The sequence below is a fragment of the Carettochelys insculpta genome, chromosome 1 (assembly GCF_033958435.1).
Source record: "Carettochelys insculpta isolate YL-2023 chromosome 1, ASM3395843v1, whole genome shotgun sequence".
In the NCBI taxonomy this organism is placed as follows: Eukaryota; Metazoa; Chordata; order Testudines; family Carettochelyidae; genus Carettochelys; species Carettochelys insculpta.
Window position 1 is genome coordinate 261,020,483 of NC_134137.1, and position 15,951 is coordinate 261,036,433.

A 15,951-nucleotide genomic window follows, 5' to 3' on the forward strand; every position below is an offset into this window, starting at 1 on the left:
AGCATCAAAGCAATTTTTCCCATACTGTACCCATATGCATTAACTCTCACATGGAAGGCCCCAGGTGAGAGAACAGATTATTTAGCGTTACCATCTTTGACCTTTCAAAAAAGAGGACACCACTTACGGGGAGCATCAGTATCTACTAACTCACTTTGTATTAATGTACTATATACAGTAAACTCTTTCATATCTGGTATTCTATCATCCAGAACTCTCAAATAACTGGCATTAACCTTAAGTAAGTTTTAGTTATGTTTTCTGTGAATACAATATAGTAAAAGTAAATACAAATAAATACAGCAAATACAGAATAAGCTGACAGTGTACAATACTACTTTTGTTTGTAAATGAAGTACTCTGCATACATTTTTGTTTGTTTCTTAATATCTAATCTTGTTTTTCTTTAGTGTTATGCATTGCTAGGTATGCCTCGCTATTAGCCAGAATATTTGAATATCTGGCAACCTCCCCGTCCCGAGGTTGCCAGATATGAAATTGTTTACTGTAAACTATCGTAATTAATACAATGTGAGTTGGTAGATACTGACATAGATACATTCCCTTTAAGGGGTAGCCTCTTTTTTGAACGTTCAAATATGGTAAACCTAGATTAATCTCTATTCATTTAGTCCTCTATTCATTTATTCATTTCTGTGGCAGTTGCACATAAAAGTGCCATTTAGTACGGGTTTGTGGTGTGCTGTGGATGTAACTTTGCTGAGACACCAATTAATGGAGACTGACAGTCAGTAACCATTCTCACAGCTGTTGGCTCTGGTGTTTCCTGCTAACTGTGACCATGAAATGCACATTGGAACACACTTGGTCAGAAGAAGGAAGCCAGAGTATTGCTATGCTGTCAAAGGCTAGAGTGTCTGGGGAAAGATCCATTACCAAACAACTTTATGAAGACTTCAGATGGCCATCCTGTGACAGAGGCTAGCCAGAGGAGGAATCTGGTTTTCAGGTCTTACCGTGGCTTTTGCTGTGAGCTATGAATTAGATATGTATTACTTACACATTATTGCTAGAAGAAGTATAGTTGTGCTAAACCATGAAAAGTTGTACAGCTAGCTTCTGTTCTTGAATTTGTCACTAACTTCACATTTATTCTAGTGGAAGTCACAACCTCTCAGGGTCCAGTTTTCCATCAGTAAAATGGATATAGAACAACATCTTTGAGGTGGCTTGGATTTTAATTTATAAATATTGGATTAAAGTGGTATGAGGTCTCCAACTGGAAGGTATGATGAAAGTGCATAGTACTCTAGTTCCCTACAGTAAGAAGCAACTTTCAGTGCTTTTGGTTCAGAAGAGCTTGTGCCAACCTTTTAGCTAATGTACATGGAGTTTCTCCCACCCCCACAGGTTTAACTTTGAGCTTCAGGTCTGAACACATCCTCAACCCGACATTTGAATACCTTCCAAACCTTGGAGTTTCATCTGGATATACATTGCAGTCACACACACCACATGGTTTCAACAACACACCATAACCTGGCCCACCTGCTCTTGAAATGGGTCCAGATAAGTGAACTTTTCAATAAATTGGAGCCAAATGTTGGCTCTGTGATAGAATTTGAGACCAAGCCAAGGTCCCATGGTTTTGTAGGGCAAGTTTCTAATGGAAGGCCAAATTTAGTCCTTGGATATGTAAATACCACTTGATTGGTTTCAGTGACATTGGATCAGTTTATGCCAGGGGTGTGTTTAGCCTGCATTTGTTCCTATTCCCATAATCTCATGCTGCAATGCAAAACTTCTAGGCTACATCTACACTTGCATTCCTCTTTCAAAAGAGGGATGCAAATGGGGGAAATCAAATATGATTTACATATCACATGCTTCATTTTTATAATCTCTTTTCAGAAGAGATTCTTTCAAAGGAAAAAAAGCAGTGTAGATGGGATTCTTTTGAAAATAAACCCCATCTTTGCAAGCACTCTTCTTCCTGAAACAAAATAGTGTAGCGCCCCCTAGGGTTCGGGTGGTCCTCGGGAGGAAACTGGTATGGGAGGGGCCTGTACTTTCTAATCTTGGTCTCCAAAGGATGATTAATAAAATGAACAAAATTACACCCACCAGGAAAACCACTACTCCCTGAGGGACTTCTAGGTCCCAATAATTAGTTTAAATGACCCAAGGATTAGGTTGAGTGGCATTCATTTACCCCTTTTCCTTTTCTGGTTTATTAATTGATTTTGATACTTTCGGAAATTAAAACTGTATTATTTATTAAGTGAATATGCTACTTGAGGTGATAAATAGGCATTACAGTTATTAGCTTACTCTTACTATATTTTTTATTGGGTTTTACAGTTATTGGTTTATACTTACTATATTACTAAACAGGTTTATGGTTATTGGCTTACACTAACAATATTACTAAACCTTTTCTCTAACTGTGAACAGAAACTTACCATCCTACCACAACATATACTTACAACCTTATACTTATGAGTCCTATAATCATTGACAGAAACATAACGCGTTGCAATGGATTCGGTTGCGAGGCCTGAGTTGTGCCTGGGGTTCCAGGGGAGGTGATCAGACAGGTCATCAGTCTGCTTGACTGGCGCTGGGGGATGCGTGCGCTTCTACCTCCTCGAGCGCCGGTTGGGCGGGGTCTTATATACCCTTCCGGACCTCCCCCTCCCTTCAAGAAAGTGGGGTGATTTTGGCAAGCCAATGAAGAAAATGATTTCGGTGACATGCTGTGTTGCTACCTAAGTTCTCTTTTTTAAGGTTAGAGCCTAAGATTTTGGCGCAAATAACTTTAGTATTCTGCCTGACAAAAGGGGTTGTTTGGGGCCTAGGCAGAGTATGTGGCAATGCCTGCCTCGCGAGCAGGGCCAGGCCAAATGCAGACACCTGTTTAACAAATAGGAAGAAGGGTTCTTTCAAAGATGGGGTTTAAAGTCTGAAGAGCCCCATCTGCACTGCTTTTTTTCTTTCAAAAGAATCTCTTTGGAAGATATTATGCAAATGAAGCTCAAATATGTAAATCAGTGTCTCATTTACATATTTGATTTCCCTCATTTGCATCCCTCGTCTGCAAGTGTAGACGTAGCCTCAGTGATTATGGCCTGCACTAGATGCAGGCCCCTCCCCCACAGCAACCTTTGGAAACCAAGATCAGAGGCTATTTGTAAACAAGTAAAGCAGAATCATAGCTTTTTTTGGAAACTTATTTTCTGAACCACTTCGCAATACTGTGGCTGTAATTACCTATGGTTTATAATATAGTGATTGTAATTACAGTGTTCTTCAACTGGAATTATTAAAAAAAATAGAGCATATTCATGTTACAAATTCATTTAATCTATAAACTAAATAGGTGACTGAATTACTTATTAATAGCCTGTTAGATTCATGCTCAAGTTATTCATTTAATTATAATTATGCTGAAACCATATGTTTTATAAATCTGTAGCACAAAATTCTATAGTCAGAAGGTTAACTGCACAAGCTACACTTTATAGTCAAACTTTGCAGAGCAATGACAATGCAAATAAGGGCCTGCTACTATAAAATATAGTTGCATTTTCTAGGCTGATATTTATCTGGGTAGTTTGTCAGTACCAAGAAGCCAGTTCTGCAAACCCTTTAATCATATGAGTAATCCCATTAACTTCAATGTGACTATTCAAGTGAATAAGGGTTTGCAAGCACTTGTCTTGTTTTTAGATACTGCTGAGAGAAGGAGGTAGGTGTGTAAACAAAACTCTGATAACATTTACAGATACTAAACCAATCTAGACATTGTTTAGAAATTTATTAGCAATTTTTAAAATAACATCATTCCTTAGATAAAAATGCAATCTTACAGGAATATACATTTGTCCCACACAGAGATGATCCTATTGTTCACTTGTGGGCCACTCGCTCTAACGCTTTGTTGTTGAGTTTTAAAACGTGCGAGAGGGCAAGCCAGACTCTGGCACCGATGACAGGCGTACACTTACGGTTACAAACTGTACAGCATTATTTACAAAAGCATTTCTGTGGTGTCATGAAACTGGGTATAAAACTGTTGGATGTGGTGAAGAACTAGTACTGGGAAGGACGTCAGTGAAGATGGTATGGGCTTCTGGGGTGGAGGGAAAGGTGGAAGAGGAGACTTACGTCTGGGGTGGTGTATACCTAGGACAGTTCATTTTACAGCATTGGGTCATTAAAACGAAGGCAAAACATTTACGTTTATCAATAGTTATAACTGATGGTCTGAGCAGGAAATGATATTCAAGTGCTGAGCCTGAGAGATGCTGAGCAACCAAATCTTCCATGGAAGCCAATGGAAATTACATGTGCTTAGCACCTTGAAGGATCAGTCCCCAAATTAATCAGATACAGGCAAGAAAATACCCACCTCTGCCTTTTAAATTCTGATCTTGCCGTCTTTAATCACTGACGTCAAGGGGAATTATCCTGAGTAAGTTCTACAGGCTCAGGCCCCAAACTATGTTTTTACTTCAGAAACTGAGCTGGATTCCAGCCAGGTTTCACCCTAAAGTGGCTTTTCCTTTGTTGCCTTTTGTCGCTTATTTGGCAGGAGACTCCTTCATTTTGCATTCATTTGTTAAGGCAGTTTTTAAAGTCTCTCTCTCTCTTGCATGATGCAGCATTTTGCCATGTGATATTCCAAATCTCACTCTTAGTTACCTTCTCCCATTTAAATGGTTATACCTGGACACTGCTGCAGCTATCATTTGCACAACAGATCATGGCACTGTGGAGTTTTAAGCGATGTTGAATACTAGTCACTTAGGCTACATCTACACTCGCCCAAAACTTCGAAATGGCCATGCGAATGGCCATTTCGAAGTTTACTAATGAAGCGCCGAACTACATATTCAGCCCCTCATTAGAACGCAGGCAGCCGCGGCACTCTGAAATTGATACGGCTCGCCGCTGCACGGTTCATCCAGACGGGGCTCCTTTTCAAAAGGACCCCGGCAACTTCAAAATCCCCTTATTCCTATCTGCTGTTAGGAATGTTTGCATGGCCATTTCAAAGTTTTGGGCTAGTGTAGACACAACCTTAGAGTATGTCTACATTTGTATTCCTCTTTTGAAAGAGCTAAGCAAATGAGGTAAATAGAAAATGCAAATGAGGTATAAATTTGCATACTGACACCTCATTTGCATATTCTAATTTCAAAACAGCTTCTTTCGAAAGAAGAAAGCAAGTGTAGGTGCTGCTCTTTCAAAAGTAAACTCCCTGTTAGAAAGAATCCTTCTTCCCTTTATTCAATGGGAAGAAGGATTCTTTCTAAGCGGGAGTTTACTTTTGAAAGAGCAGCATCTACACTGGCTTTCTTCTTTCAAAAGAAGCTCTTTTGAAATTAGAATATGCAAATGAGGTGTCAAAGATGCAAATTTATACCTCATTTGAATTTTTGATTTGCCTCATTTGTATACCTCTTTCAAAAGAGGAGTGCAAGTGTAGATGCACCCTTACTGAGCCAGGATTCTCTCTGGGACTTAGATTGCATTTCGCTTGGCTGGCCAACAACTCAGGACATTTATCATACAGATGAGAAGGCTAGTGGCAGGTGGGTTCTGTATTAAGTAGGGGAAGTTGGGCAGGTTACTGCATAAGAAGGAGGTTGTTTGAAGCTAGGGCAGGAATCTATTCTAGGAAAGGGAGGCATGTCTGCTCTGGTCTGTGCTTATAGCCTAGCCCATATGACCTATGACCCAGCCAGCCTGCTCCTGGACTATGGGAAGGCAGTGGCTGAATTTGATGTATATCAGGGTAAATGAAAGCAAGTTATCTGAGAGTGAGGGAATAAAGAAGCAAGCAACAGTGTGACAATGTGGTGAGGTTGTCGGCTATTGGTTTTTGCCTCCTGTGAAGTCATTCGTAATGCTCAAGTAGATATAAGCCTACAGCAGTTTGCTTACTGAAGATGCACTTTTTTGAATAGCCTTTTAGACAGGACTATTTACTTCTAAGAGTAAGAAACGAAGCAGTTTCTACAAGGCAGGATACTAGGGGATTTCAACTGGACACTGAATTTAATATCAGGAGAGACATTCATCCCTAGGTGCTACCAGAGCCCTCTTCGAAGCAAGTTAGAAACCAGTCTGGTTTTAGTGCTGCAACGTGCAGCTCATTGCCATGCAGCCATGCCCTCATGTCCAGGCCCTTTGTTGCAGGGGGGCCCTAAGGCTCTTAGTGGAAGGGTACGTCTACCCTTACCAGTAGAGCGACTTGTTCAGGGTCGATCTTCTGGGGTTTGATTTAGCGCACCTAGTGGGGGACACACTAAATCGAGCCATCAGGGAGCTACAGTAGGCCTTGGTACTCCCCATTGTCATGAGGAATAAGGGAGGTTGATGGGAGAGATTCTTCAGTTGACCTCCCTCTGTGTGGATGGCCAGAAAAATCTATCTTTGATACTTTGATTCCACGCATACACTTGTCATAGCTGAAACTGCATACCTTAGATCAACTTTTCAGTCTACTGTAGACCTGGCCTGAGATCCTCAGAAACAAAGCAGCAGCAGCAGAGGGTCCCTCTTGGGACTGAACTTCTGATAAAATCTGTTTGGATCCCTTGTCTTATTAATTAAAATTGGGAATTAATTTACCTGACAAAGCCAACTAATACCAGCGTTAAGAATAAAAATGAAAAACTTGCACTGCTCTTGTTTATACAAAATTTAAGCAGTCAGTTTTCTTCAGGAGAGAAAATAAATGAAGGAAAAAAATTCTGGACCTGATTCCAATTTCACACCTGTGTTATATCAGTCTAACCTCATTACCTTCAAATGAATTATAGTTGGTTTACAGTGGCATTAGAGATAAGTGTTTTAGGTCCTGGAATTAGGATTTTCTTTGTATGTATTATAGTCTTGATTATCGGAGCCTATCAACACCCACAACTAAAGTAAATTCAGGTTCCCTAGTAGAGGTTAATTACTTTAAAATCCCTTGATTTCCAAAGTTCTTACTTAGTGTCCCATATGATACTGGGATGATAAAGGCTGTATCATGGATGAAATATATTTTATTCCGTTCTATCCAAATATGGCTGCTTCATTGAAGAATAGCCTCTGGTTCGCTGATTAGTTTTTACATCTGTATGTAAGAAGCATGAGGCCTCCAAATGCATGTAAAAAGCATGTTAGCAACTTGACTGGTTTATGAGTCTGTCACCTTGTGGGATTGTGTCTGTGTGCAAACATGCATACATTTCACACAACAATCTGAAACTAGCAGTCAGAAAAGACACAGGAGCCTGGCTGAGACCCATACAACTGTTATATTGGCATCAGTCTAAAGAAAGCAATGATACATTGCTTTGAAAATTATCAAGAAATGTAAAAAAATGCATTTGCCCTTTTTTTGTTGTTGTCATCATAGTTATCAAGGGGGCAGGGTTCTGAGTCAGAAAATAAAGCAGAAATAGATGCGGTTCTGTACATGGCACTCTTTCAGCTGTCCTTCCACACTGCAGCATGGTCGGGTAGGGGAATGAAACAACTTGAACCCCTTGTGGTAGCAGCAGCATCTATTTCATCATCATCATTCATATGTCCAGCTGAAGAGCTAGGTGATGCAGAAAAGGTCTGTGGATAAGGAAACTCCAGCCCTGGATCATTAGTTCCACTTTATCCATCGCGGCAGCCACACAGAATAAGGAAGAAAAAGAAATATATCCAGTGTGACTGGCCTGGTACTGTCTGGAGTGATGACTGGGGTGATAAGAGAGCAGGTTTGTTGTTCTGTAAGAAATGTCTTTAGTCTGCAGCATACTGTTAGCAAGCTGCAACTCAACCACGCTCAATTGAGAAAGATAAAACCATTTTTCCCTTTTGTTTTCCCTACCCAAAACTCCTCAGTCAAAGTTTCCACCCTCAGTGCAGTGATTGTACCTGCTACTTGTTCCAAAACACAGGGAAAGGAAGGATGCTCCAGGGAACCAAACCTGCCCTCTCCGCACATGGCCCAGACTCTGCCCCACTAGAAGGAGGCAGTAGCTCTTTGCTCAGACCTATTGCAACCTGTATGTCAGAAAATGCCTAAATGAATGCCACCTTCCACAGAGTAAAATTAGCTCAGTGGGCATCAGCAAGTTCTGATTTTAGTACCACTCCCAAATGATAAACACCGTCTTTGTGTGCATTGTCCTCTTTGGATGCAGATTTAAATCAATGGGATGTAGGAGACTGCTCAGTAGAGAGATGGGGTTTCTCCAGTCCTCTGCAGGGTCAGATCACTTGAGGGAATAGCAGTTTTCAGAGAAGGCTGTAGATGATGTAAGCTTCTTGCTGTAGCTTGAGACCCAAGACTAAGGGCAACTAAGCAACTGCTGAACATCCAGAGATCCTATTGATTTCAGCAAAGACAGATCAGTCACTTGTTTTTCAGAGGTGATGAGCACCAACAACTCCCACTAAACATGGGTCAGGTGAACTATTCAGTTAAAGAGAATGAATTAGGGAGACCCTGCCTCTTGATTCCCTCTCAGAAATAGATGACTAGCCGTGGGGCTACTTCGTTTTCAATAGCATTGGTCATAAGCATCACGGCACTAAAATGGACAACCTTCAAAAGGTGTAGAAGTTGGATTTGGATCAGGTAAGTATCTAGAAGTCAAATCCTGAATCCATATGCAACCACAGGCAAAATTCCCTGAGAATTTGTCTCAGTAAAGACCCAGCAAAAATGCTCAGCAGTGGACTGATTGATGTCTATGCATAATTTTGCCTAGGGAAGTCTTGAATAAAGAAGTCAAAACTTTATCACTCCTTACCCCCTTTGTGTAGCAAAACTGCTGCCAATAAATTCAGGTATGGAGAGAATGATGCGACTGCATATTCAAGTGCAACATATGGGCTCATGCCTCTAAACCACATTGTCTCCAGCTGTGAGCCATACCAGAGCAGTTCTCTTGAGAAACAGCTCAGAATTCTTTTCCTCCCTTACCCTGGACTATCAGTCAAGGACAGAGCTAGGCTATTTTCCCTACTAATGACTCTGCCTCTTGCAGGTGCCAGTCACATGCCCCAGGACAGTCCCTTACTGATAATCAAGAGTTAGAGAATCAGTGAAAGAAATATGAAATTACATATTACAGTCCCATCCCTCCAAGAGTTGCTGGTGCCAGCTGAGCTCCTAGAAATCTTACCAGATCAGTTTGGGGTAGCGATTTTGCTGCTGTGGTGAGAAGCAATACTGAGAGAATCTGAGCAAAGGGAAGAGGATAAAGATTGGATAAAAGGAGCTGGTTTTGGGAAGCAAGATAACTCTACTCAGAAATTAATAGTTCATGTTTAAGGGAGTGAGGAAAAAGGAAAGTGAACACAAGATATGCAAAATCAGTAATTTTCAATCTGTCAGTGGATTGCAGACTAGTTACTTACACTAGGTACACTTTGTTCATTGTACAAATTAAAAAATGAAAAAAAATATTTAGTACCCATTTCCCCAACCACACGTAGAAAAGCACTTAAAAGTTCAAAGGTAAAGCTTGGCACACTCCAAATACGAAATGATTTACTTTACATGCAGCAAAATATACAAGAAGTGTCTTTTTTTAAACAAACTTAATTCAATTCATTATATTCGCTTGGCACAATTGCAATTCATTTTAAAAAAATATTTGAAAAATACTGAAACTGACCTGAATTCAAGTATTACGGTTTCTTCAACAGAAACATTATCAATGCAATAAAACATCACACGGAATATATCGAAGCGTAACTCCCTCTCACTTTTGTTTGTTTTCCCCCTTAATTTTGTTTCTATACAGTTTTAATGCCAACACAACTCACAATTGTAGTTTAAAATTAATATTATTGCATTGTTTTTGCATATCTTGTGGGACAGAAAATGCAAAGAGTTACTGATTCCCCTTTCAAAAGCAGAGACAGTGGTTTATATTTGCATTCGAATGGCCCCAGATACAGATCTCCTGCAGGTAAATCCAGGAAGTGGAGAACTGTACGCGCTTATACACACATACGTACACGCGCTCACTCAGTGCTGCTCACGCACTCACTCACAAAAATACCTAGCACTAAAAAGAATCCAAATCAATCACTCTAATGTGCAAGACTATATCAAGTGCATTGCCAACTATTTTTAAATTATAAAACAACAACAAAAAAAGGAGATTTCAATTACTATCAAATTAAATTACAAATCCTTGGTGTACATAATGGTTGGTAAACTTTTCTATCCATATAACTTCTACCAAATTTCAATGGAGGAAAAAATAGTTTAAATAATACAATGTAACCAAACCAATTTAACATTTGCAAAGGTGAAGACAAAACAAAAAAGGTAGGTGGTTACAAAACGTTGTAAACACTCCTTTCTCCCCTCTCCATCCAAAACAAAACAAAAATATTCAAAATAAAAATTGGAACATGCTTTCAAGAAAATATCAAACTGCAAAAACAAGAGAGATCTACATAAGCCCATCACCACCCCACTTAGAAAAGAGCAGGTCATCTCAGCTCTACTTGACAGAGCTTGCTACCTGCTCTGACTGGTTGGTACAGCTGGCTGTCTGAGCTCTGATTGGTTGGTACACATGACTACCTGAGCTCTGACTGGCTGGCAGAGGTGACTGCCTGAGCTCTGATTGATTGGCAGAGACTACTGCTTGGGAGTCTCTGCATTCAGTGTTGTTGCCATCTGCCTCTCATGAACCCTAAGGCTTCTTCTGCTTCCTCCTCCCCAACAAGGTACTGGAATCCACAGCAGAAGAAGTCCATCATTCCATTCCAAATTAAAAGGGCCTTGGCGTTATGGAGACGGTGAGGCTCATACAGAATATGTGCAAAATGATTTTTACAAGCAAAGTTGAAAGACACCCGTTTGATGCAGGGTCCTTTTGGCTAGGGCCATCCACAGGAAGCCGAGGTTCTCCTTCACATTCAGGAAGCAGCCATCGTTCCTTGTGCAGCGACTGAGAACAAGCAGGAGCTGGCTCTCTTCCTCCACCTCTTTCCCCTCCTCATTCTTCCTTCATGGACACATGCTGGGGTTGTATTCACTCCTGAAAAGCTCTCTTACACCACCCAACTCTGCGACTCGTCCCAACAGAAATGAATGAAGAACGCTGTTCCGGTTACTCCAGGTCACGAGAACAGTGAGGCACTTCTGAAACAAACCCATTAGGAACATTGAAACAAATAAAAAACCAGCATCGCTTCAGCCCTGGCAACTACAGGCTGCTGACATAAATCCTGCTGTCCTGGAGCTCTTCCTGACTTTTTCTACAATCCGGGTTCTGCACCTCTTCCTCTCCTGCACTGTCCTGCCCTGGGTCCCTGCAGTTAGCAAAAGGCAAGAGGTTGCCATTGGGGCTCTGCTTGCTGTTACCATTGAGTATGTTGTCGGCTGCATTTTCCATCTCTTCTATTGTCATATCACAGGCGTCTGCTAGCTCTTGGGTTGTGACCTCAATGAACTTTGGATCTTGAGCAAACTGCATCAGTCCTTCTGAAATCAAGACCTTCAAAAGCAAGTCAGAAACCAGAGACAGAACACAAAGATAAAAATTAGTACTAGCATCATCAGACACATCACCCAGCCACCAACCAAGCTCCTGTGTGGCTACTCCCTATTGCCTACCAAACCTGTCTTTCCTCCCTCTTGCACCATCCAGCGCTGATTGCATATGGCTCTCAAAGTCCAGCATGGCTACTGATACTTTTATAGCACCTCTAAAGGTGACTCATTTCTAGTTGCTGCTGCAGACATTCCCGTGCCTCTATGACTTTGTTGACTTACCGCTTCAACAAGGCTGCCAGCGCTGCCGTGAAACTGCCTGCTACTCCCTCCAGTCTGGCTGGGGACGGTGAGGGAGACTGGCCTGGCTCTCCGAGGGGTGCTGCAGCTGGTGCTGTCAGAGTACCAGGAGCTGCAGCGTACTGATGGGAAGCTACTATTAAGTTTCTCACTGGACTCCACTCCATCAAGCCGCAAAGTTGGGATGGTCTTCTGTGGCCAGTCACGGCTACAGGTCACAGCAGGGGGTGTGGCACACAACCGAGGGGAGAAACTTGCTGGGGAATGGCTTCTCTGGACCAGGGGACTCAGCCCTGCCACCGCTAATGCCTTTAGATAGAGAGAGAAAGAATGTAGTACTAGCCACCTCTTAGAAAAGCACGACTTGAATGACTAGGCAGCAGGGAAAGAATACGAGGATGGCCTGAATGGGTTTATACCGTGTGGGAGCTTAGATGAATTGGCCTCTATGAAACACACTTGTGGGTAAGAACACAATGTTCTGTTTTCTGCTGATTTGCTTTGTAAATGTTATGCAGGGTTGATTAAAAATGGTTTATTTTGTTCTGGCCAAATGTGCCAGGTCTAAAGCTCTAAAGACTGAAATCCTCTATCCGTAGAACAGATATATAGCATAGAGAGTAGCAATGCAAACATTTCCCATGTAACCCTGCCAGAGTGCATTATTCCTGGACTGGAGGGACCACCATGTCCAACTTAGACTGACTAGATACCACATTTTCCACATCCTTTAAATCTTTGATTCCTCATCTGATCCTAACAACAACAACAACATGTCTTGCTAATTTGTGGGGATGTTTTTTGGTGATATCTACTCCAGACACTGAACTGAGACTATTAACTCATTTCATTTTGGTCTCCAGCAACCCTAAGGCCATGTCTGTACTTATAATCTTTCAGCACGACAGATGTACTGATACAGCTGTGCTACTGTGAGATGGCTCGTGCAGCTGCGTTATGCTAATAGGGAGCTCTCCCCTGTCAACATAATAAAGCTAGCTCAATAAGCAGCAGTAGCTATGTTGGTGGGAGAGCATCTCCGATCAGCATAGTGCTGTGCATGTCAATGCTTATGCTGGCAAAACTTATATTGCTCAGTGGAGTGTTTTTTTCACACCTGTAAGCAACAAAAATGTTACTGACCTAAAAGTGCTAGTGTAGACATGGCCTGAGTTTCAGTTAGTACCAACCTGTATTGGATTTTATGTATTGATCCATTAGTGAAAGGAGCCAAACAGTCCTTCAGAAGAATTAAATCCATAATTGTAGCACCTTTCAACTAAATATGTGGTTCAAAGAAATCCCCCTTTCCACAGGGCCAGAACCTGATGCTTTTACTCTCCTTCAATGGTACCTTATTCCACAAGTCAACAGGACAATTCAGAGGCTACATCTACACTAACCCAAAACTTTGAAATGGCCATGCAAATGAAGTGTTGAAATACATATTCCGTGCCTCATTAGCATGCGGGAGGCTGCAGCACTTCGAAATTGCTGCAGCTCGCTGCCGCATGGCTCGACCAGATGGGGGTCCTTTTTGAAAGGACCCCACCAAGTTTGAAATCCCCTTATTCCTATCCACTGTTAGGAATAAGGGGATTTCGAAGTTGCCAGGGTCCTTTCGGAAAGGACCCGTCTTGACGAGCCACGCAGCAGCGAGTTGCAGCAATTTCGAAGTGCCGTGGCCGCCCGCATGCTAATGAGGCACTGAATATGCATTTCAGTGCTTCATTAGTAATCTTCGAAATGGCCATTTGCATGGCTATTTTGAAGTTTTGGGCTAGCGTAGATACAGCCAGAGAGTAAGGTACTACTCCAGGGCTGTGTCTATACTACAAAAATAACTTTGAAGTTGCTTACTTCGAAGTAGAGCATCTACACACATGCTACTTCAAAGTTAAACTTCAAAGTAGGGCACTATTGCATTCCTGGGAATGGAGTAAGGACTTAAAAGCTGGGCTTTCTACTCTGAAGTTAAATTCGAAGTAAGGGAAAAATGTGTGTAGACTCTCTACTGGCTACTTCGATGTAGTGCATAACTTCAACGTTAACTTCACAGTTAGTTCCTAATGTAGACATACCCCATGGCTATGTCTACACTAGCCCCAAACTTCGAAATGGCCATTTCGAAGTTTACTAATGAAGCGCTGAAATACATATTCAGCGCCTCATTAGCATGCGGGCGGCCACAGCGCTTCAAAATTGACGCGGCTCGCTGCTGTGCGGCTCGTCCCAACGGTGCTCCTTTTCAAAAGGACCCCGGCTACTTCGAAGTCCCCTTATTCCTATGAGCAGATGGAAATAAGAGGACTTCAAAGTAGGCAGGGTCCTTTTGAAAAGGAGCCCCGTCGGGACAAGCCGTACGGCAGCGAGCCGCGTCAATTTCGAAGTGCCGCGGCTGCCTGAATGCTAATGAGGCGCTGAATATGTATTTCAGTGCTTCATTAGTAAACTTCGAAATGGCCATTTGCAAATGGCCATTTTGAAGTTTGGGGCTAGTGTATACACGGCCCATGTGTGTAAGGGACTCAGGAGCCAGCTCACAGAAGATTAAAAAAGGTGTGATTTTTGTACTACTGTAAGTTCCCTCGTTAACCTTCTAGCCTTCCTCCCACTGATAGCAATGGCCACTGACTTTAATACAAACAGGAATGTTTTCCAAATACATTATGCTGATGATTTCAAACTAAGAAATGGATAACAGAAGGGTCCTCTATTCGTGCCATGGGTCCATTACAGAAACATTTTTTATAAAAGGGGATATTTTTAAAGGCACAAATGGCAGCTAATCGCCCAGCTCCAATTAATTCTCAATATAAAATGGGCACCTAACTGTGCTTTGGGCCTTTTAAAAATCTCCCCCAAAAGGCCTGATCCTGCATTTTCTGTTCTCTGTTCCCACCCTTTGTCCCCCGGATGCCAAAGGAAGTGTCCAGCTAAAGAACAGCAGTTTGCCTGAGTGAAGTGCTGGACTAGAAACTGCAGTTTGCCACTATGACAAGAGGCCAGGTGAAGGACTGCCATTCCCTGCAAGCAGCAGAGACAGTGGAGTAGGGGTGAAGCTGGAGGGCCAGGCTGTGAAGAAGACGCCATAATCCGAGAGCAACATGGATCCCCATAGACAACAGAGATGGTGGAGAAGCAGTGACAAAGAGGGCACCCTGCTGATGGATAGAGTTAATTCCAGAGCAACCAGCAACATGGTGCCAGACAAAATGACAGCTTAGCATCAAGCATAGGACAAGTGCTCACTTCTGACTTGACAGCTGATTCATCAGCCAGGTATGTCCAAGCACTAAGTTGCTGTTTGTCTCTGCCAAGGTTTCTAAGGAACTCACTAGTTACATGTTTACTTTTCAAAAATGATTTGTGTAACTGATTATGTGTGTACTGAAGTGGAGATGGGTTCTCTCCCCACACTTACATTACCAGTTCCATCAAAGTCAATGGAGTCGAGTGGGGGTGGGTTTGGCTATTTGTACCATGAGATGTTAGCTAGCTTTTTTTGTTACATATTGACTGATGTTGCCATCTTTGAAGAGTATCTTCCCTTAGTTTTGTTTTGGGAGTTATGAAAACCCTGAAACCAGGAGCTGACAGGAGCACAAAAATAATTTCTAGTAACAGCTTTGGTACTGGCAACAAATGATCTCAGAAAGGTTGGCTAGAGGTGCCATTGGAGGCACAGCAGATGTTAAATGCCCATATGGATTGGTGGGTCTCTGCTTAATAATTAAGTCTTACCTGATGGTGTACCAGGTGCAATGGCAGAACTGTCTTCTGTGAGACATCTACACCTTGATTCTTCTGTCTCTTCAGACACTCCAAGTGAAAAGATGCTCTTCGACCTGCAATGCCAATGGCACAGAACTGAAATCACAATTCACACCACACTACCAGACTCTCTGATCTGAGATTGGTATCAGTGTAATACCTCTGGGGATACAGAGCTAAAATCCCCATTATGGGCCCTGGGTGTTTTACATTGGTAACTTGCACATTGCTAAAGCAACAGTATATGAAAAAAGTTTTCAAGCACCAAAAAGTTTGACCAACAACTGTGTTCCAAGACAGCTGAAAGCTAGCACATATTAGCTGTGTCTACACGTGCACGCTACTTCGAAGTAGTGGCACTAACTTCGAAATAGCGCCTGTTGTGGCTACACGCGTCGAGC

The 15,951-nt window shown here is 42.0% G+C and overlaps 1 protein-coding gene across 18 annotated transcripts in view; it reads right to left on the reverse strand.

The window, feature by feature from the left end:
* Nucleotides 1-10,183: 10,183 nt before the first annotated feature.
* The window catches only part of CACNA1C (calcium voltage-gated channel subunit alpha1 C), an 812,008-nt gene continuing 806,240 nt past the window's right edge, over nt 10,184-15,951 (reverse strand). For 17 of the 18 annotated variants that reach the window (XM_075005900.1, XM_075005795.1, XM_075005919.1 and 14 more), the window contains 3 exons: nt 15,521-15,624; nt 11,759-12,085; nt 10,184-11,480 (listed from right to left, as the gene is read on the reverse strand). In XM_075005900.1, coding sequence (XP_074862001.1) covers nt 11,190-11,480; nt 11,759-12,085; nt 15,521-15,624 — 722 coding nt within the window. In that variant the 3' untranslated portion in view covers nt 10,184-11,189. The remainder of the gene's footprint in view (nt 11,481-11,758; nt 12,086-15,520; nt 15,625-15,951) is intronic. The other variant, XM_075005860.1, reaches the window with a different exon arrangement.